The sequence below is a fragment of the Mustela nivalis genome (genome assembly GCF_964662115.1).
Source record: "Mustela nivalis genome assembly, chromosome: 4".
In the NCBI taxonomy this organism is placed as follows: domain Eukaryota; kingdom Metazoa; phylum Chordata; class Mammalia; order Carnivora; family Mustelidae; genus Mustela; species Mustela nivalis.
Window position 1 is genome coordinate 104,645,864 of NC_139023.1, and position 23,946 is coordinate 104,669,809.

The 23,946-nt window shown below is 38.7% G+C and overlaps 1 protein-coding gene across 3 annotated transcripts in view; it reads left to right on the forward strand.

The window, feature by feature from the left end:
• Positions 1-23,946, forward strand: part of SLC39A8 (solute carrier family 39 member 8) — an 81,037-nt gene that overhangs the window by 30,142 nt on the left and 26,949 nt on the right. For all 3 annotated transcript variants that reach the window (XM_082726791.1, XM_082726789.1, XM_082726790.1), the window contains exons 4-6: positions 3,113-3,282; positions 4,389-4,511; positions 5,163-5,330. In XM_082726791.1, coding sequence (XP_082582917.1) covers positions 3,113-3,282; positions 4,389-4,511; positions 5,163-5,330 — 461 coding nt within the window. The remainder of the gene's footprint in view (positions 1-3,112; positions 3,283-4,388; positions 4,512-5,162; positions 5,331-23,946) is intronic.

Here is a 23,946-nt window from a genome sequence, read left to right on the forward strand (position 1 = left end):
TTTCCCACAAATAAATTATTTTTTAAGTAAGGAAAGGCACTGGATTCTTGAGGTAACTGTTCACTTAATATAGAGCCAATCCTGAGTTCCTTCAAAGACAAGAAAAACCAAAGTAAAATTAATTCAGAGGAGTCATGATATAAGGATTTTATAAACATGGTATGTGGTCCAATTACCTTTAACCAAAGAGCCATGGGAAGCCTGAGGAGTGAGGGACAGCTGCCTGGAGGAGCTGGGAAAGCTCTAGAGAAGATGTCTTGGAGTCTACTTAGAGAAACCCCGTGAGTTTCTCAGGCAAGGAAGATAGAAAGATGTTTTCAGATAAAGAATCACAAGTAAAGATAATTCTGTACTTGGAAAGCATTGTGTTAGCATAAAGGCCATGTTGAGAAGTGTGTAAATAACACTGGAAAAGTGTGGGAGTCTGTTTATGAACAGCAGTCTCAAATAGGGACATGAGATGATCCAAGTTGTGTTTTAGGATAGTGAGTCTGGTTGGTGGCCAGGTCCTGTAGGGGGAGAAGACTGTCATAATGTGTCAGAAGAGGGAGTGAGCGCTGATGAGGGCCCGAACTCAAGGCATTGGCAAGGAGGACAGAGAAGCTGGATGAGCTATGTCTCGAGCAAAACTGATAGGATTTGGTCGTCAGTCATCTATGAAATTCACTGGTGTGGATGAGATGTTGAAATTGATTGTAACGTCTCTGCTATCTGTGGAGGTTCCAGATTTCTAAGGGGAAGGCAATGTGTTTCATAAGTGTATGTGATTTTGACTCAGTCTGGTACTGAGAAACTTCTTTGTGTTTTAATTTCATTTTCAGCATTACGTATCCTGTCTGAGATTATAAATATTTGTTGAATGAATGAGTGCATGTAGGCTAGTGAAGGGACAGAAGGCTATTGTGTTAAAGGAAAGTACACATCGCTATTCCATGAAGGGAGAGGTGGGATTGCGAGTTTTCTCTAAGGGGAGAGTCTGAGGGGAGTAGATAGTATTGTTTGAGGTGATAAGGTAGTAACCAGGAACGAGGTGGACCTTCCTAGTTCTACTGAGATGACTTTGCAGGGCCTGGTCAGGGGTCTGGAACTGATAGGAAAGCATCTGGGGAAGATAAAGTCGTGGTCAGTGCTGTGATGATTGTCATGGAAATAGGAATGTTTACTCTCTGTTCATTTTATTTGGTATGCAGCATAGACAACCTGTATTGCCTTGTGTGCGTGTGTGCCTACACATTTCCCAATTCCCCATGTAGAAGATCTAGGCTCCTCGTTGGCAGGAACCATGGTTATGTCTATCTGTGTGGCTCCATAAGCATTTGCTAAGGTTGTTTATTTGTAGATAGAGTCACTTGAACTGGAATAATGGTGAGCAACCTTATATTCACGAAGCACAATATAAAATATCTGCAGTTTCGCTGAGTCCCTGGGTTTTTTTTTTTTTTTTTTTTTAAAACTAGAATATCTCTATGGGAGGAATGAAGCATATTGCTCAGATTTGTCAGCTTTAGAGCCAGACTGCCTGGGTTCAAAATCCAGCTTTCTGTCTGCATGGCTTGGGCATCTCACTGGAGCTCTGTATGCTTTGGTTTCCTCAACTGTATGGGGAAGGAGATAGTAGTCCTTACCTCACAGAGTTTTGTGAGGATCAAATTCATGAATACATGTCAGTTTCCTTCCTTCCTTCCTTCCTTCCTTCCTTCCTTCCTTCCTTCCTTCCTTCCTTCCTTCTTTCTTTCTTTCTCTCTTTCTCTCTCTCTCTCTCCCTTTCAAGATTTTATTTATTTGACAGAGAGCGTGAGAGAGAGCACAAGTAGGGGGGAGCAGCAGGGAGAGGGAGAGAGAGAAGCCGACTCCCCACTGAGCAGGGAGCCCAATGCGGGGCTCCATCCCAGGACCCCGGCATCGTGACCAGAGCAGAAGGCAGCTGCCTAACCGATGGAGCCACCCAGGTGTCCCTCCATGTCAGTTTCTTAGCATGTATCTGGCAGTGGCAAATACTCGTTAGCATTAGGTATTGCTACGGTACTCCACCGAGAGTCATAAGGAAAGGGACCTAACATTTAAAAATGTTTTCTGGGCATTTTTAAGAAGCGAGAGAGCAGAGGCAGCTTCCTCATCTTTCACGCTGTCCTTCGTGCACAGCGGGTGGGGCGGAGGTAAAGCCATGTTGCGTGGTTCCGGGGCCTGCACTGCTGACCGCAGATGTCCTGGGTATGCTTCGCTTGCACTCCCATTGTGTCCTTAAATCAACACCCCGCCCCCCGCCACCCAGGATGATTGGGGAAATGGAGGTCACACACACCACTCACTGTAGAGCTTAGGATAACATTCATGCATTTCATTGGAAGCAATATTATGCACCTATTGGGTACCAGACCTTACGGGACAGAGAGTCAAAAGACTCGCCACCTCCTTCTGTCATCAGAGTCCTCATTGCACAGCCATTTTTGCCCGATCTGGGACAGTTGGTCAACACAAGCTACTCCCTGGTTCCCACATGCTCCCCTCTTGAGTGCTCACCGCGTGGGGCTGAGTCCAAGTCCTGGGGGCCCCAGCTGGAGGGCCGAGGTGCTGCCTTCCCAAGGAAGTGCACTCCACAGGATCCTGCAGACCAGTGATTATGACAAGCGCAGTGTCAGCAACTCTGGTCACCTTGAAGCTAACTTCTACCCACCCATCTCCACCCCTACCCTCCACCCATCACTTTGTACTTTTCCCCTGAAACTCACACCGTCTCTGTATTCCTCTGAAAGGCTGAGTTTTAAACGAGGCTTTGAGCTACAGATGAAAGTAGGTGACTTGGAGCCTCTGGGGTTTAGGTGGTTTGTCACCATTCCAGATGTCTTCCACATTTCTTGCAAGCTAGAAAATTCTTTGAGCCTTTGAGTAGTTTAGGGCTGATGACAGTATCAGCAGTATTACTATTAGTATTTATTATTCTGCATTTATGTTCACAGTTCTCTGCATAAATTTTGTGGAGAAGATCTTGTTATTTTAAAGAAGATCTGTTTCAAGCTTTCAAAGAAAAAGTTGTTTCAGGCTTCTTGTACAGTAAGACTTCATTTGGCTTCATTGCTCTGATTAATTTCTGTTCTTTACTTCTGATCTACAGTTTGGGGATATGGATTCCTGTCAGTGACAGTTATTAATTTGGCATCTCTCCTCGGATTGATTTTGACTCCACTGCTAAAGAAATCTTACTTCCCTAAGGTTTTGACCTTTTTCGTGGGTCTGGCTATTGGGACTCTATTTTCAAATGCCATTTTCCAGCTTATTCCAGAGGTAAGGATCTTGGCTGTTTGTTTCTGTGAATAATTGTTCCTTTTAGATGTTTTAGCACTTTGTACATTTTTAAGGCTCCATAATTCTCACAGCATTTTATGGTCTGGTTGATAGCGTTGAAGAAGAGAAAGCTGAATCACAGTGGATGAAAAAGCTTGTCTCAAGCTACAGGGGATATCAGTGTCAGAGATAAAATTAATATTCTAGGAGGCCAGCCACCAGGACGTGCCCAGACGGCTCTGGGATATCTCTGAGGGCCTGAAATTTTATTTTGTCTTGCATTTGGCAAACTTAATTTTTCTACATACTTTTATTATTTACTTATTTTTTGAAGAGCCTGCAATGTCAGATTTACTGATGAGATACCACAAAGTGTCCTCAGACATTCATTGTAGCTTTTATTTAAGTTTGTGTGTCTTGTCTGGTAGGAAAACCTGGACTCTTCATAATTTCAAACCCTAGCTCTTTCCCTGTGTCCTTTAGACAGTAGATTATTTCATTCTCATGGGTCTGTGTGGGTGTGAAAGAAATCTTTTCTTCTTCATTCTTGGGCCCAGCCCTTGAATTCTTTATCTCTTTAGGGCCAACCAGGATCCTCTGGGTTTAAAAGGATCTCTCTTGAGAAAACAGTAATCCAAATGGCTTGTCATATTTGCTTTAAAAATTTGAACCTGGAAAAAATGGACAAGTATATTACTTTTAGAGAAAATGGATTATCAGTATCTCATTTTTCTTTATTATTCATATCTAATATTATCTATAAAGGTGGGAATCAGTGCTTCTCCTTTACTATGAAAAGCTTTCTCTTCCAAGGTAAATATTGTTGAAGGTAGCAAACTATCTTAGAGTCAGGAAACTAAGATACTCGGGGGGTTTTAGTAATAGAACTTCTTCTGGTTATAAGACTCCTGTATGATCTCTTACAGTTTGGTTACTTAAGTTTCAGAATTTTTGTTTTGTGATTTTCGTGGTTAAATTCCCCATATTACCTGATCTGAAGATGGGCTTAGAACTTTGATGAAAATTGTATACTGAAAGATGTATTGTTTTCCAGAAATCAGGTTAAATTACTTGTTTTACCTGATTTTTTTTTCCCCCTCTCTCAGGCATTTGGATTCAATCCCAAAAGTGACAACTATGTTGAGAAGGCAGTTGCTGTGTTTGGTGGATTTTACTTGCTTTTCTTTTTTGAAAGAGTGCTTAAGATGTTATTAAAGACATATGGTCAGGTAAATAGACTTTATTGAAAATGTTTTTTTGACCTCTTAAAGCTACTTTATATAGCTTTATAGGCAAATAAGGTAAGAATTTTATTTTATTTTATTTTTTTGAGGAAGAGAGAGAGAAAGCATGAGCAGAGTGAGAGGCAGAAAGATAGAGAATGCCCAGCGCAGAGCCTGCCACAGGGCTCTCTCCATCTCACAATCCTGAGATCTTAGCTTGACCTGAAATCAAGAGTCAGTTGCTTAACTGACGGAGCCACCCTGGTGCCTCAGGACTTTTATTCTTATAATTACGTGAACAGCTCAGTTATTAGACTTGTGAATGTGAGGAGAAAGAAAAGAGTCAATATATTCATAAATATAAGAGAAACAATTCACAATGTAGAATTTGGAATAAGTACCAATAATTTAATGTCAAGAAAAATGTGCACAATCTGTATTCATTTGTGTTCATCAGAATAAGAAGGCATACATAGCCTAACATGAGAAAGCACAACATAATAAATGAAGATATATTTGTAAGTCTAAAAAGATTATATATTGAATAGATGTGTGAATTTTCTCTTACAAATAAAAAGCTCTAAACTCTCTACTTTGTGTGAGCCATCATTTTTTATTCTTATAACCTCCTCTTGCTTTTTAAATTTTTTTATGTAGAATGATCACACTCACTTTAGAAATGATGACTTTGGTCCTTCTCATGAGAAAACTCATCAACCTAAAACATTACCTGCCATCAATGGTGTGACGTGCTATGCAAATCCAGCTGTCACAGAACCTAATGGACATATCCATTTTGATAACGTCAGCGTGGTATCTCTACAGGTATGGGTGATTCCATTTTTTTCTTTGCTATATTGCATCCTTTATAAAATCTGAAGACTTCTGTGAATGTAGCCAAATCAGTATTTTACACACTTAAATGTGTCTGACTTATTTTTGTGTATGAGGGATCTGTGGAATGTTAGTCTGTATTCTTTTTCTAATTTTCCTCCATATATTTACCCTGAACAAGTGAGTTAAGTAAGAAACGGAGGGTTACTGGATCTCAGACTTTATTATTCTCTAATAAGTATTTAAGTATATGTATGAGTTACTTAGATTTATACAGTGATATGTAGCAAACTTAATCAGAGCATTTCTCTTAATTTGCAATTCTTTCAAGATCCCAAACCAAAGAATCCCTTTGAGTAATTTTGAAACTGCAAGAAAAGAAAAAGATTTATAAGCTATTAAAATTGTGTTCATTAATTAATTGATTTAGAATTTGTAAAGTAAAGCTAGTCCCCAACTTCTAAGTAATGTTAATAGGTATCGTTTCTTTCTTTTTTTCTTTCTTTTTTTTAAAGATTTTATTTGTTTATTTAACAGAGATCACAAGTAGGCAGAGAGGCAGGTAGAGAGAGAGGAAGGGAAGCAGGCTCCCCGCTGAGCAGAGAGCCCGATGTGGGGCTTGATCCCAGGACCCTAGGATCATGACCCGAGCCAAAGGCAGAGACTTTAACCCACTGAGCTACCCAGGTGCCCCAGTAGGTATCATTTCTTGAGTGAATATTATATGCCAGGTACTATGCTAGGCACTTGTTTTATTTATTTTACTTTTACTTTCAATATTTTAAAAAAAGGTTTTATTTATTTATTTGACATAGAGAGCACGTACAAGTAGGGGGAGAGCAGCAGAGGGAGAAGCAGCTCCCCACTGAGCAAGGAGCCTCGACTCGGGGCTTGATCCCCAGTCCTTGGGATCATGACTTGAGCCCAAGGCAGACGCTTAACCTACTGAGGCACCCGGGTGCCCCTCTTGTTTTTTATAACAATTATTCAAAATAGTTTATTTTCTACATATTAGAACTATTTTGGTTTCAAATGCTGGATATCAAACCCAAATTATGTATGCAGAAAGGAGACTTTATTGGAAAGATAGTAGGCTGTCTAATGGAACAGCCAGGCTTTAGGAAGAGCAAGAACTTAGAAGCCATTAGAACCATTAGAACTCCTTGTCTTCCTCTTCCCTATAGCTTACAGTAATTTCTTCTTTCTCTGTGCACTGGCTCCTTCCATATGTGGGAAATAGCCACTTGCAACCCCTGAGGTTTATGTCTTGCAGTTTCAGTCACTAGAAGGAAACTGACCAGACTCTTTCAGTCCTAAGTCCAAAATTCCTGGCAAGTGTCTCCTTGGTCAGGCTTGAATTAGATGTGCACTTCTAGACTAATCTAGAGGGTTGGACCCTTGTACGGGTGCAGGGCATATGGATGGAGTAGAGGAGCAGATATTGAAAAGGGTGTTAGGTGACAGTATCATTGGTGCTCACAACAGTTCTCATTTGACAGACCAGGGAAATGGAAGTTCAGATGTTGAAAAAGTTCTGGAGGGTCACTAAGTTGGTAAATAGTAGAGCCATAAAATACAAAGTTAAACACAACATAATAAAGAAATAGTGAAAACAAAATCAAGGAAAGCCAGCTAAGAAAAAATAAAAAGTAGAAAAAAAAGGTATCTGGAACAGGTTATTATGGCAAATGACCTGAGTTTCCTTCTGGAAAGAAAACATCAGTCATATATTTTGCCCCACCTGATTAAGGAAAATCTCAAGTGTGGTTGAAGAGGCATTTTTGTATTAGCACTGAGCTAAGAGAAGAAATTATTTCTTGCAATATAATGAATGATACTTTCAGCCAAGATTTTGCAAAGAATGTGAAAATGTTCAAATAGATAATTTCTTGCAATAATTATAGATAACATTTATTAATGCTCAGGGACTCTGCCTGGAATTTTAAATGAATGATCTGCTTGGACCCTCATCATAGCCTAGGAGATAAGTACTGTCATAATTCGGAGACTGTAGCTTAAAGAGGTTAAATAACAAACCCAGGGACAGGTAGCTCCTACATGGCAAAGCTTGGATCAGGACCAAAGTTATCTGATACTGAAGCCTACATGCTTGCCTACCTTGCCTGATTATCTTCTTTAGGTCATTGCTCTACTGGAATCAAGATGATGACATTAACTCTTAACCTAATAACTATGAATTTTTTGTAAGGAAAGGAGATAATTTGGCCCAAGACTTTTGCTTTCTGAAGACAAATTGAACTGTTAAAAAGTTCGATTTTAGTTTTAAAGTTTTTGGACTCCTCCTAATTTATAATTTACTATTGCCAGAAGACATGTTTGTAGTAAATATAAACACCATGACAAGAATGGGATCCTACACATGATCCTGTTTCATGTAATTTAGAAATATCAGTTGAAAAGTTATTCTTACTCTACTTCTGGAAGTAAAGCTAGTACACAGGCTTTTATTCATTTACCCAATAACCATTTATTGAGGACCTGCTCACTGTCCTAGGCACTGGGGAGTCAGAAGCACATGAGTTCTTGTAAAATTAAAGTTTATTTAATGGACAATATAGAAAAGAGTAAAACTAGAAAATACCACATAACAAGATGTACTTTGATTTAAATAAAATAAGGTGATGGAGGGGGTCCCTGGGTGGCTTGTCAGTTAAGTGTCTGCCTTTGGCTTGGGTCACGGTCCCGGGGTCTTGGGATTGAGCCCCATATTGGGCTCCCTGCTCAATGGGGGGTCTGCTTCTCTTTCTGTCCTCTGCCTCTCCTTCTACTCAGGCTCACACTCTCTCTGTCTTTCTCTCTCTCTGAAAATAAATAAATGGACTCTTTAAAGAAAATGGTGATGTGGGAGTGGTATGTGGGAACTTCCTTGATCAAGAAAGATCCCTACAGAGATCAGCAGAGAATTAGATAATGAGAAAGAAGAGCCAGCCATGCAGCTATCTCAGAAAAGAACGTTCTAAAATCTTCGAGACTAACCAAATGGGCTATATACATACAAGGGCGCTAGAAGCTAAATAAATGGCTTTGGATTTCCTGACATCGACGCTGGAGATGAATGGCACAATTCTGTCAATATTGAATAGAAATGACTGTGGAGGGCGATAGGGTGGCTCAGTCAGTTAAGCATATGACTCTTGATTTCTGCTCAGGTCATGATCCTTAGGGTCCTGAGATGGATCCCCGTGTTAGGCTCTGTGTTCAGCGTGGAGTCTGCTTAAGATTCTCCCTTTCCCTTTGTCCGTCCCCACCCTGTTTGTGGTCTCTGTCCCTCTAAATAAATCAGTCAATAAATCTTAAAAAAAAAAAAAGAATCAACTGTGAAATTATAAACAGTAATAGGCTATAGATCTAGTGAGAGAGTGTAATGAAGCTAGGATTCTGAAAATACACTTCTAGGAATGGGAAGTCCAGCTGAAGGCAGAGAAGATGTGTTCCAGGATGACAACCATGCACCAGGCCTTGAAATGAACCGTACTAATAGCCCTGACACTAATTTGTTATGGGGTCTACTTTCTGGCTCTTTTGGTTGAAGGCATAGTATTAAATGGAGAGAGACTTAAACTGAGTAATGTATCATTATTTTTGGTTTGCTCTTTGTATTGCATTAAAAAAAATTGAAAGAAGTAGAATTTAAGAAATGCCGTAAAGTTTTAGATATTGCTTTAATAGACAGTAGATAGTGTAATATAAATGATAGTGATTTCAATAATAAAATTAAAATACTCTCTAATATTTTATATAATAAAAATGATTAACCTGGATGCTCCATTGTGAGAATTGAATAGGATATAGAAGATTCATGGTTCATGTCTATGTTCAAGTATTGCCTTAAGAATTTTGTTGATGATTCTTGTTGCTCCTGCTTCAAAACAGTCAAGTTTTTTCAAATTGAAAATAATAGAAACTAAGAGCAAGTTAAGAAAAGTAGTCTAATTTGACATTCTATTAATAGAATGCATATTATCTGACAGTCTAGATGATAATAGCAGTTGATTTTTGATTTTGCTGGACTATATGAAGAACAAAAGAATTACAGAATAATTAAAATCCGAGATTTAGGGATATCTTTACTGGTATTCACTCCAAACAATTCTGGTCCATCATTGAATATTCAGATATGCAATAATACTTAACTTTAGTTGCCTTTGGTATTTTGTTTGTGTTCAGTCATATAAAAACCATAGCTTTACACATTTAAAAAAAATGTATTGCCATGGAAGGGTATCTATGACCTTTTAAGAGGATAGGAGAGATTTTATTCAACAGTTCTTTAGTTTGATTATAACTTTTACATACTTAGACAAATTAGTGAGACTTCCTTAATAGCCTTGTTCCAGACCCTGTAGATGCACAATCCATGGGACTCACAGGAGTGTGTGTGTGGGGAGAGGGGGGGAGGTGTGCACGCGCGCACGTGTGTGTGCACGCACGCATGTGCACAGGCTCACAGGTGCCTGTATGCCGGAGCATGCGTATTTCCAGGACAACCTGGGAGTCACAGGGGAATAAAAGAAAGCTGTTACGAGGGAAGAAGGGGAGCACAGTTACTCAGTTACTGCTCCGAGGTAGTGTTTCACAGCTCAGCTTGTGACACTTGCTTTGTTCTTCTCCCTCTCTGACGATTGTACAACCCTGTAGAGGAGTCATTTCAGTATCTATGCAACCAAATGGGTCTTGTCCGCGTGAATCTACAGCTTTAGAAGGACTGGATTTTTATTAGGTGCTGATTGCTTAGGCAGGGGTGGTACTCCAGAGAGTGGTAGTTTTCTAGGTCACTAGGGGGACCATCTGGCTTATTTCTCCTGTAGTCTGTAATCAGTCTTTCTCTAAAGGAAACCTTTTGTGCTTTTCTTTAGGAATAAGTGTCAGTAAATATAAAGTGATAGGCATCACTTTTTTTCCTAATAGAAGAAACATTAATATCAGCTATTTTTAGAAGTTAACTGTTGTACCTTTTATCTTTAAAACCGAGGTGCAGGGAAGTGGAATTCAGCTGTAAAATGTGGCGATGTTAGGGACACTTCCTTTGTCAACAACTGACACGAAATGATACTCTCCAAATACGGAGAGAATATTTTTGAGTTGCTTGGATCTCCATCAGAATCTAATAGCTGTTAAATACATATAATTCATTCCTCAAACATTTATTGAGCACCTGATATGTTCTTGGCACTCTTCTAAGTACAGGTACATATCAGTGGGATAGAACAGACAGATTTTGTGTGCTTTCATAACAAGTGAAATATTACACTGAATGTGGAAAGCATTCTTTTTAAAATATGAGATAGAAAAAAAAAAAAAAGAACTAATCAGGAAGCCCATATGTGAAGGGCTTGTCCATTGGTCTTTTCTCTCAGGTGGTTGGTTTTTCTCTGTTCTTACCTGGAGGTGGCAAGGGTGGTGAGCCTTCCTGGCTGCCTGTGTTGGAAGTGGGGTGGGAGCAGAAAGGAATGGGGCACTGTGCAGTTTTGACTTAATACCCCGCCTTCAGCTCCGCATCTCACTGCAGACTTCAGTTTGCCTTGTGTCCTTGAAGTAAAATTCTCTCTGGTTCAGTAGTCTCAAAGGGTGAATCTCCGAGAGTCATGTGGGGTGTTTGCCTTGCTGCATTGTCTTAGGAGCAAAGAGCTGGGGTTCTGATTGCTCCTTAATAAACTTAAAATGAATTCTCTTATTTTTAGTTTCATGCTTCACCTGTTCGAGGTACTTGGTGCCTTCATTTCCTAAACTTCTCTGAAGTTCTGAGCCCCACATCACTTTGTTTCTTGTTGACTTTTTTTCTCATAGGAAGTCAGTTCGACTACATCCTCCACTTTTCATTTTCTAAAATAAGTATCTCCATGTTGTCATACAATCTCCCATTCTTTTTGTCCTGTGACATGATGACTCCTTTATTTATTTATTTTAAGGAGTTTTAGGAGGGGCTACAGATAAGTATATATGTCCAGTCTGCTGTATTTCTTTCCTTTTTTTTTTTTTTTTGGCCTTACTTATCTATCTATTTACTTATTTTTTCAGTGTTCCAAGATTCATTGTTTATGCACCACACCCCAGTGCTCCATGCAATACGTGCCCTCCTTAATACCCACCACCAGGTTCATTCAACCCCCCAAGCCCCCTCCCCTCCAAAACCCTCAGTTTGTTTCTCAGAGTCCACAATCTCTCATGGTTTGTCTACCCCTCTGATTTCCCCCAGCTCACTTCTCCTCTCCATCTCCCAGTGTCCTTCGTGTTATTCCTTATGCTCCACAAGTAAGTGAAACCATATTGTAGTTGACTTATTTCACTCAGCATTATCTCCTCCAGTCCTGTCCAGTTGATACAGCTCTGCTGTATTTCACCACAAAGCTATTTGCTGTTTAAAATCATAGTAGTTCATAAAATAGAAATGGGTTACTTTCCTGTACGTGGTTATATTAGCCATTAGTTAAAACTGAAAACTACATAAGTAATAAAATGATATAAGAGATTATTTTCATTGATTTTGATCGACTGCTGTTTATGAAAAAGCTGGTTTAGTGAAGGGCACGTGATGCCCCTAGACTGTGGTGAAGGAGAATTCTGGGTAGGGCTGGGCTGTCAGTGGAATTTGCTCTGGATCCGGCTCAACACTTCTTGCCCCATGCGCCATTTTACCTGGCTCTAGTCTTTGTGTTGGAAACGTCCCAAAAGCTGATACCTGAATCCTCTCTGAATTTAGCCCACACTTCACCAGTATTAACTCTACTTTTACGCATCTCTAGTGAATCTTTTGAAATTTTCAAGAATCTCTCTTCTAAAATCTTTTCATTAGTCTGCAAAATTCCCACTCTTACCTTTGCTTCCTTTAGTGAGACGGAGGTCTTTCTTTGGAATCTGTGACCTTTGCTATCTCACCTCCTCGTTTAAGTCCTGAAAACTGCTCTGTTTCCTCTTCTGCTCTCCACCTCTTCATTGTATCAGGACTTGTATTCTTTATCTTTTCTTAAGGCCAGTTCCTCCAAATGTGTTCATCTTTCCCACAGCTTCTTCCTGTTTCCATTGACCTTTCCTGAATTTCTCCTTCTCTCCATGTCCACAAACATGCTTGAGGCCTTTTTACCCTAACATATTCTTCTTTTCCTGACTCTGCTTCTCCCCAAGATTTCCCAACCTTACTCCTTCCCTACACTCTGCAGCTTCTTGAAAGACTAGTTAATACTGAAGACTCTGTGTCAGACATTTTCTTCAGTGCTTCACATACAGTAACTCATTTACTCCTTACAGTAACAGCCTTGTGACATAAGTATGGTAATTATCTCCATGTTAACGATGTGGAAAGTGATGTACAGGGAAGTTAAGTAACTTGACCAAGGTCACACACATACCAAGTTAGGGTTTAAACCCAGACATCCTGATCCATGGACCCATCTGGTTAACCCTTACTCTGTGCTACTCTATTATTTCCGTCTGTGAGCTAGTCTTCATGTGCACCTTCCTCTTTTTCATCATTTCCTCAAGTATTTAATCATGTATAAAAAAAATCAGTACTCTTTATCTAAAATTTCCCTTTGGGGTGATTTTTCTAGATAGTACACTACTTTCTTTTTCCTTTTCTTTTTTTTTTTTAAAGATTTTATTTATTTGACATAGAGAGAGAGACAGCGAGAAAAGGCACATAAGCAGTGGGAGTGGGAGAGGGAGAAGCAGGCCTCTTGGTGAGCAGGAAGCCTGACGCCAGGCTTGATCCCAGGATTCTGGGATCATGACCTGAGCCGAAGGCAGATGCTTAACTACTGAGCCACCCAGGCAGCCCCAACAGTGCGCTATATTCTTAACACTCATTCTCATTTTTTTTGAGATGTTCCTGTAGTTTAGTACATATTTGAGTACTTATTGTTGACTGAAAGCTAGGAATATAAAGGCAAATTTTTCACTGGAAGCCATTCCCTCTGTTTTGGAATTGCTCATTAGGTAGTGTCTGTGATGCTGTACTAACCTTCTCCTGCCATTTTAGCTACTACTTTTCTGGTGCTTTCTCTGTATCTCCTTTTGCTTGCAGGGCAGCTAAATGTGGAGGAGGAAGCAAGGGTTTTGCAGTTACATGGGCCAGTGTTCACATCTCAGCAGTAAAATGTTCATTCTTATGATACAGGGAAAATCAGTTCACATCTCTGGCCTTTGTTTGCTCTTCTGTTAAATGATGAGCAGAAATATTTATGCTAATACATTTTTATGCAAATGGAATAATTTGTTACAGGTTAACTGTGTACCAGTGTCTGGTGCGCTATATGCATGTGATAAGTACATTATTTCTCTTCTCCTGATTGTCATTTTTTTGGTTTGTTTTTATTTTGTTTTGTTAATTCCTTTTTTATTAACTTACAATGTATTATTTGCCCCAGGGGTACAGGTCTGAGAATTGCCAGGCTTGCACCCTTCATAGCACTCACCATAGTACATACCCTCCCCAATGTCCATAACCCAACCATCCTCTCCATACCGATCCTCCCCCAGCAACCCTCAGTTTGTTTTGTGAGATTAAGAGTCTCTTATGGTTTGTCTCCCTCCAGATCCCATCTTGTTTCATTTTTTCCTTCCCTACCTCCCAGACCCCCCACTCAGCTTATCAAATTCCTCATATCAGGGAGGTCACATGATAATTGTCTTTCTCTGATTGACTTATATCGCTCAGTGTAATACCCTCTAGTTCTCTCCATGTCGTTGCAAATGTCAAGATTTCATTTCTTTTGATGGATGTATAATATTCCATTTGTGTGTGTGTGTGTGTGTGTGTGTGTGTGTGTATACACTATATATAATAAAGAATATTATATACACTATATATGTAATAAAGAAGACTACACACACACACACACACACACACCCCACATCTTCTTTATCCATGCATCTGTTGATGGACATCTAGGTTCTTTCCATAGTTTGGCGATTGTGGACATTGCTACTGTAAACATTTGGGTGCACGTGCCCCTTCGGATCACTGCATTTGTATCTTTAGGGTAAGTACCCAGTAGTGCAATTGCTGGGTCATAGGGTAGTTCTATTTTCAACTTTTTGAGGAACCTCCATGCTGTTTTCCAGAGTGGTTGCACCAGCTTGCATTACTGCCAACAGTGTAGGAGGGTTCACCTATCTCCACATCCTTGCCAGCATCTGTCATTTCCTGACTTGTTAATTTGAGTCATTTTGACTGGTGTGAAGTGATACATCATTGTGGTTTTGATTTGTATTTCCCTGATGCCAAGTAATGTGGAGCACATTTTCATGTGTCTGTTGGCCATCTGGATGTCTTCTTTGCAAAAATGTCTGTTCATATCTTCTGTTCATTTCTTGATTGGATTATTTGTTCTTTGGATGTTGAGTTTCATAAGTTCTTTATAGATTTTGGATACTAGCCCTTTATCTGATATGTCATTTGCACATATCTTCTCCCATTCTCTAAGTTGTCTTTTGGTTTTGTCAACTGTTTCCTTTGCTGTGCAAAAGCTTTTGATCTTGATGAAATAGTTCATTTTTGCCCTTGCTTCCCTTTGCCTTTGGTGATGTTTCTAGGAAGAAGTTGCTGCAGCTGAGGTAGAAGAGGTTGCTACCTGTGTTCTCCTTAAGGATATGGACGGATTCCTTTCTCACATTGAGGTCCTTCATCCATTTTGAGTCTGTTTTTGTGTGTGGTGTAAGGAAATGGTCCAGTTTCATTTTTCTGCATGTGGTTGTTCAGTTTTCCCAGCACCATTTGTTGAAGAGGCTGTCTTCTTTCCATTGGACATTCTTTTCTGCTTTGTCAAAGATTAGTTGACCATAGAGTTGAGGGTCTATTTCTGGGCTCTCTATTATGTTCCATTGATCTATGTGTCTGTTTTTGCGTCAGTACCATGCTGTCTTGATGATGGCAGCTTTGTAATAGAGCTTGAAGTCTGAAATTGTGATGCCACCAACTTTGACTTACTTTCTCAACATTCCTCTGGCTATTTGAGGTCTTTTCTGGTTCCATATAAATTTAAGGATTATTTGTTCCATTTCTTTGAAAAAAAAAAAAAAAGGATGGTATTTTGATAGGGATTGCATTAAACATGTAGATGGCTTTAGGGTAGCATAGACATTTTCCACAATATTTGTTCTTCCAATCCATGAGCATGGAACATTTTTCCATTTCTTTGTGTCTTCCTCCATTTCTTTCATGAGTACTTTATAATTTTCTGAGTACAGATTCTTTGCATCTGTGGTTAGGTTTATTCCTAGGTATCTTATGGTTTGAGGTGCAATTGTAAATGGGATCAACTCTTTAATTTCTCTTTCTTCGGTCTTGTTGTTGGTGTATAGAAATGAAACTGATTTCTGTGCATTGATTTTATATCCTGACACTTTACTGAATTTTTGTACAAGTTCTAGCAGATTTGGAGTGGAGTCTTTTGGGTTTTCTACAAAGTATCATATCATGTGTAACAAGTGATAGTTTGACTTATTCTTTGCTGATTTGGACACCTTGAATTTCTTTCTGTTGTCTCATTGCTGAGGCTAGGACTTCTAGTACTGTGTTGAATAGCAGTGGTGATAATGGACATCCCTGCTGTGTTCCTGACCTTAGCAGAAAAGCTCTCAGTTTTTCTCCATTGAGAAAGTTATTTGGTGTGGGTTTTTCATAGATGGCTTTGATGATATTGAGGTATGTACTATCCCTACACTCTATCCCTACACTTTGAAGAATTTTGATCAAGAAAGGATGCTGTACTTTGTCAAATGCTTTTTCAGCATCTATTGAGAGAATCCTATGGTTCTTGTTCTTTCTTTTATTAATATATTGCATCACATTAATTGATTTGCGGATGTTGAATCAACCTAGCAGCCCTGGAATAAATCCCACTTGGTCATGGTGAATAATCCTTTTAATGTACTGTTGGATCCTATTGGCTAGTATTTTGGTGAGAATTTTCACATCTGTGTTCATCAAGGATATTGGAAATTCCAATAAATAATAAATAATAATTAATAAATTAATAATAAATAATTCTCTTTTTTGAGGGGGTGTTTGTTTGGTTTTGGGATCAAGGTAATGCTGGCTTCATAAAATGAGTTTGGAAGTTTTCCTTCCATTTCTATTTTTTTGGAATAGTTTCAGGAGAATAGGTATAAATTCTTCTTTAAATGTTTGGTAGAATTACCGTAGGAAGCCGTCTGGCCCTGGGCTCTTGTTTGTTTGGAGATATTTATTTATTTATTTATTTATTATTTTCAGCATAACAGTATTCATTATTTTTGCACCACACCCAGTGCTCCATGCAATCCATGCCCTCTATAATACCCACCACCTGGTACCCCGACCTCCCACCCCCTGCCCCTTCAAAACCCTCGGATTGTTTTTCAGAGAGATTGTTTAGTCTCTCATGGTTCACCTCCCCTTCCAATTTTTGATGACTGTTTCAGTCTCCTTACTGGCTATGGGTCTGTTCAGGTTTTCTGTTTCTTCCTGGTTCAGTTGTGGTAATTTATATGTCTAGGAATGCATCCATTTCTTCCAGATTGTCAAATTTGCTGGCGTATAGCTGTTCATAATATGTTCTTATAATTGTATTTCTTTGGTGTTGGTTGTGATCTCTTCTCTTTCATTCATGATTTTGTTAATTTGGTCCTTTCTCTTTTCTTTTTGATAAGTCTGGACAGGGGGTTACCAATCTTATTAATTCTTTCAAAGAACCAGCTCCTAGTTTCTTTGATTTTTTTCCTGTTTTTTTTTTTTTTTAAATTTGTTTGTTTGTTTCTATTTCTCTGACTTCTGCTGTGTTTGTTTCTTTTTCTCTGACTTCTCTTCTCCTGCTGGGTTTAGGCTTTCTTTGTTGTTCTTTCTCTAGCTTGTTTAGGTGTAGGGTTAGGCTGTATACTTGAGACCTTTCTTGTTTCTTGAGAAAGGCTTGTATTGCTATGCATTTTCCTCTCAGGATTGCCTTTGCTGTGTCACACAGATTTTGAACCGTTGTGTTTTCATTATCATTTGTTTCCATGAATTTTTTCAGTTCTTCTTTAATTTTCTGGTTGACCCATTCATGCTTTAGAGCTCACTCCTCGGCTCCATCTCTGAGCTGGCTTCCCCACTCTAAGACCTGCAAGCTCTGCTACACTCAGATGCTCCCAATCCTTCTGTGACCCCACGGGACCTGAGACCACACTGTCTCTGTGAGGGCTCCACCCCTGCTCTTTCTCTAGAGTGAGGTCCCTCAGTGGAGCTGACTAATAAAAGTTTGGATTTTGTGCTCTGTTGCTCCACCACTTGCCGGGAGCCAGCCCCTCCCACTGCATTCTGTCTTTCTGTCGCTTCAGATTTACTACTCTGCACGTCCTACCTTTCAGAATGTGGTCAATTTTGTGTTTCTAGAATTGCTGCTCTTCTTCTCTTCAATTCCCTGTTGGGTTTGTTGGTGTTCGGAATGGTTTGATAATTATCTAGTGGAACCCCTGTGACCTGATGTCATCTCAGTCCGCTACTCCTCCGCCATCTTGACTCTGGATCTCATTCGTCAGTTTTTATCCTTCTCTTTACTTAATTTTTAATCATAGCGATCTTATCAAATCCTATCACTTGAACTTTCAGTCGTCTGGAAATAACTTCTAAATTTATATAATTATTTATACATCATCCTTTACGAAGCCATAAAGGCTTTTGAATCTATTTGCATTTTCCATTGGGAAACACAGAGTAACACACTGAGAGGATAAAACATACAGAATTTCATTCCTTCTTATCTTTATTATTTACCTTTTTAACAATTTGAGTACTTTTTCTAAAAACTAAAGTTTGATTTATATATATATATATATAAAGATTTTATTTATTTGTTTGACAGAGGGAGACATAGCAAGAGAGGGAACAGAAGCAGGGGGAGTGGGAGAGGGAGAAGCAGACTCTGTGCTGAGCAGGGACCCCGACACTGGGCTCTATTCTAGGACCCTGAGATCATGATCAGATGCTTAATGACTGAGTCACCCAGGTGCCCCTAAAATTCGATTTTTAAAACTTGAAGGCCATCTGGTAATAAAGATAAGCTTCTGAATGTAAATGCTTGCAAGTCAGACATTAACTTTCTGGTAAATAGACTATGAGAACGTGAAACATTTATTCTCATTTAATGGAGTAGAACTTTAAAGTCTAATTTAATTTGCCATTTGAATGATATTATCAGTTTTTGCACCCCAGATTCTCTGTCATAGTTGTTCAGTTATGTACTTTAAGTCCAGTTGTATCTTCACACTATGAACATCAGTTCGTTTGAAAGGACATTCCTAAGGATGTTCTTTTTTTTTTTTTTTTAAAGATTTTATTTATTTATTTGAGAGAGAGACAGTGAGAGAGAACATGAGCGAGGAGAAGGTCAGAGAGAGCAGCAGACTCCCCGTGGAGCTGGGAGCCCGATGTGGGACTTGATCCCGGGACTCCGGGATCATGACCTGAGCCGAAGGCAGTTGTCCAACCAACTGAGCCACCTAGGCGTCCCCCTAAGGATGTTCTAAAAGGAAATTCCTAAGGAGGAACTTAGGGTTATCTGCTGTGACTCATTAAATGAGCCAGTCATTTGGACATCTAGAACATACCTGATTTCACACAAGGAAGCTGGTGTCATCAGAGGCAGACATATTAAATCATAATGAAAAGTGTTGGTACTGCCAGCTACTTACTAGACCAGCTGAGAGGATCAAATAAGTTAATATATATGAAACTGCTTTGAAAGGTAGCCAAACCTATACTACTTAACCTGTTTGAAAGACAGTTGCTTAATGGTTTCAGTCAGGGACTGCTATGCTATCCAATCAAAAGGGGAATATATTAGTTTCCTGATAAACATTTAAATGGTTACTATTTTTTTAAAGATTTTATTTTATTTGACAGAGATTACAAGTAGGCAGAGAGACAGGCAGAGAGAGAGAGGAGGAAGCAGGCTCCCTGCTGAGCAGAGAGCCTGATGTGGGGCTCCATCCCAGGACCCTGGGATCTTGATTTGAGCCTATGGCAGAGGCTTTAACCCACTGAGCCACCCAGGCGCTCCTAAATGGTTACTATTTTTGTGGAGTTTATAATTTTAATCAATTGATATGTGCTGTCAGCTTCATGAAAATATAATTAAAATATGATGCAGTTTGACTTTTGGGTATAATTTGTAGATTTTTAGGGCTTTTTTTCTCTTTTTTATAGAGATACACAATCTATTTTCTGTTGACTGAATGAATATCTTGAAGTAAAAAGACAAGAGAGAGAAGATGTTCAAAGACTTTCCAGTAGAAGTCTTCTCAGTCTCCCTAGAAATTTCCAGAAATATCTGACAATTTCTTATCCCACATAGTGTTTGCCAAAGAATCCTTTAAAATACCCTCAAAAGGTCCAACTCAAAGCAGACAGAAGCCTTTTAAGAGTTTTCAGATAAGATGCCCCAAACATCTTGGTTTTGAACTTGATTTATAAAACACAGAGTGAGATAGCAAACAGAAGATCTGTTTAATGTTGGTGGCAAAGAAGGAAAGACAAATTTGATAAAAGTTGCAGTCTGTATTTGTCAGTGTTGGCAAGAGTTGGTCCTCTGGTGTTGAAAGACCGAAAATGAGGGGATGAACCTAAGTTACAGAAAAGATTATGGTGTGAATGACAATAATGAGGCAGTTGGGAAGAGATCCCTGGGAAGCAGGGGTGGGCAGAAAGGAGGATAAATGATTAAATTTTGTCTAAATAAACATTTTTGTCAAGAAAAAACATACAGAAATATGAACAGGTCACCAATGTAAAGCTCTATACCTTTTTACAAAGTAAATTCGTTCCCAGAACCACCACCTACACCATGAAAAGGACATCACCAGCAATTCAAAAATCTCCTTTGTCCTCTTTCCAGTGATTGTACCCTTTCCTCCCAAAGGGAACGGCTGTGAGTTCTAGCATTATACAGTGGATTTTCGTAAAGTATGTAATGTTTTGTATCTGCCGACTTTTGCTCAGTATTTATGTTTTTGCTCATAGTAGTCATTTGCTCATTTTCATTGCTTTATAGTATTCCTGCAGGCATAGATCAGTCACATCAGTGTCATTATCGTGAATTTATTAAATTACCATATCTATTTATGCTCATCTATTTCTTATACATCGATATATCTACAAGATATATTGAATTTCACATTTTAAAAACTGAAGGGCATGTGGGTGGCTCAGTTGTTAAGCATCTACCTTGGGCCCAAATCATGATCGTAGGATCGTGGGATTGAGCCCTGCATCGGGCTCTCTGCTCTGCAGGAAGCCTGCTTCTCTGTTTCCCACTCTCCCGGCTTGTGTTCCCTCTCTCACTGTGTCCCTCTCTGTCAAATAAATAAATAAAATCTTCAAAAAAAAAAAAAAACTGAGTGAAAATAGTATTTTGGACATTTTATTTTTCAACTTGCTTTTCTTTGGCCCATATTTTAGTACTTCTGTTATTAGTTCATTCCTTTTAACTGCATGATGTTACTACTACTTGTTTATTTATTTCCTCTGACATTGATAATTCTTTTTTTACTTTTTTGCTATAACAGCAATGCATATTCTTTTTTTTCTTTTTCTTTCTTTCTTTCTTTCTTTTCTTTTTTTTTTTTTTTTAGAGAGAGAGGTAGGGCAGAGGCAGAGGGAGAGAAAGAATCTTAACTAGGCTCCACATCAGCGTGGAGCCTGTTGCTGGACTTGATCTCACCACCCTGAGACCATGACCAGAGCTGAAATCAAGAGTTGGAAATTTAACTGACTGAATCACCCAGGCGCCACTGCAATGTATTCTTACCATATGTCATTGTGTCTGCACGTAGAGGTTGTCTAGGGCTGAGGTGGGTGCCAGTGACATTTCTGGCAGAACAATTCTTTGTGTTAAAGTGCCCTGTGCATTGAAGGATATTAAACATTTAAGACTCCCGGGGTGCTATTTGTCAGATGTAGGACTCCAGTCACTAATGACAATGGAAAAATAGCCTCCATTACCCTCACATTTCTCAATGCCCTTGGGTGATATTAGGTAGTTTCTGATTCAGAATCATTGATCTAGAGCTCTTCTCAATTGGAGTTTTGTGAGACAAGTTTTGTGAGACAAGAAAATGATTTAAAATGATTGTTTTCTCTTGTCTTTTGAGGATGGTACATAGTATCATTCTATATGCACAGAAGAGAAAATAATTTATTATGCATGATGGATACCTTAAGGCATTAAGACGTGTCTTTCAGAACATCTGTGAGAAAGACTGGTCTGTATAGCTAGAATTATAAGAAATGGGTCATAAGGTAGGCACACAGATAATTTTATTGAATAACAACAAATTGTCTCCCAGCTGTTACTATTATTATTATTTTTTACATTCGTATCAACAGCAGAAGAGAGTTCACATTTTTTTCACATCTTTAGTAATACTTGGGAATTTCAGGCTTCAAAAAATTTTTTGCCCATTTTCATGGGTTTGAAATCTTATCTTTTTGTGATTTTCTTTGTATAATTCTGATTACTGGTGAAGTTGAGTATCTCATTATCTGCTTATTGGTCATAAGTTTATTTTTGTGTTTTCTGTTCAACTATTCTACATCTTGTTGAGTTTTTTAATCGATTCACATTTTAAAGAAAAAATTATTCTGATGCTTGTTAAAATGGTGAAGAGGATTTGAGTCCAGGTTATTGCAATACAGTTCTACTCTGTAGAGGACGGGGATTGGACTCAACTTGGACTATAGAAAGGGCAGCTGGGGATTTGTAGCTAATGAGCAGAGTGGGGCTCAGTGGATAGGAAATCACTAACAGGAGGCATCAAGGGTAGGGGAGCTCTCAGAAATCTGACTCTGCGGATTCTTGCTACTACTGGAACTTGCAAGGACACAGAAGCCCAGGATTGAGGCTTGGTGAGAAGAGGGCTCAGAGGAGACTGAGAGAGGGTTGGTCAAGGAGTCTTTGTTATTTGTAGGTATTTTACATATATTCTGGATCCTAATCTTCATTGAGTAAATGAGTTACACATATATTCTCTAAGTCTGTGACTTTTCTGTTCACTTAGTTTGTATTTTATTTTTAAAAGGTATTACTTTTAATGGCATCAGTAAATTAATATCTTCTTCAGGTTTTCTTTTCTTCTGGGTTTGTTTAAAAAACCTTCCCTTGCCAAAGTAAAGAAGGTATGTTTCCATACTTTCCTCTATAAGTTTAATTTTCCATGTGGAATTTATTTTTATAGATTATAAAAGAAAAAGATCTAGTTTTTTTTTCTGTATAAATAAGTTGTTATCTTAGCTTCTTTATTGAATAGATCAGTGTATCTCTACCATATATCAAGTTTCTTTCCTTCTTCTAAAGGTTTTATTTTTAAAATTTATTTTAAAGGCTTATTTTATTTATTTGGCAGAGAGAGACACAGCAAGAGAGGGAACACAAGCAAGGGAGTGGGAGAGGGAGAAGCAGACTTTCTGTTGAGCAGGAAGCCTGATATGGGGCTCAGTCCCAGGACCTTGGGATCCTGACCTGAGCCGAAGGTAGATGCTTAATGACTGAGCCATGCAGGTGCCCCAACCCCCTGCCCATTTTAGAATCTTTGTTTTCTGATCATATCTTCATCGGAGATAAAATGCATAAAATGCTGTCCTCTTTCTAGTTGACATGTGCTTATAAACCTGGGATATGATCCCACAACTTTGTACAAAGTCTGAGCTGCTCCATACTTGGCCATTGAACTTAACTTTGAGTTCACACACAGTTCTGTCCACTGCTACTCCGATTTAATCTCATTGCTCCTCCGGAACATGGTATGTGTGATAATGTGGTAGTAGCAGTAATATGATTTAATATTTACTGCATACCTTATACATTACTTTTTAAGTATTTCATTTAATCCTGGTAATAATCCTGACTGGTGGAGATTTTTCCAATTTACAAATGAAGACATTGTAACAAAGTAAAGTAATCTGATTAGTTGTCAGAATCAGATTTTAAACTCAAATCCAACTGACTCAAAGTTTTATTTTTTAAAAAATTTTTTAAAGGTTTTTTTTTTTTTTAAAATATTTTATTTATTTGACAGAGAGAGAGAGAGAGAGAGATCACAAACAGGCAGAAAGAGAGAAGGGGAAGCAGGCTCCCTGCCAAGCAGATAGCCCAATGTGGACTTGATCCCAGGACCCTGAGATTATTACTTGAGCAGAAGGCAGCGGCTTAACCCCTGAGCCACCCAGGCACCCTGACTAAATTTTAAACATTACTAATCAGTTACATCTACTGAATAATACTGTAGTTCAGAAATGACACAAACATAGAAAATAACTTATTTATTCATTGAGTCTTTCACCCTGATTGAAGACTCCTGAATTCTGAAAGCAGAAAAATTAACTCTTATAGATTATCCATATTTGGTCATAGTATAGAAAACAACAACAACAAGTCCAATAAAATCTAACACTGAGAACAACACTTAGTAAATTCTGAATAGGAAGGAATTTTCTTAATCTAATTAAAGATATCTATTTTAAAAAACACTGAAGCAAGCAATCTACTGACTTTGGAAGTATTCCTATCAAAGTCAAAAACAAGACAAAATGCTGACCATCACAACTTCTTCTCAGCATTATCTCAGGAATCCTCATCAG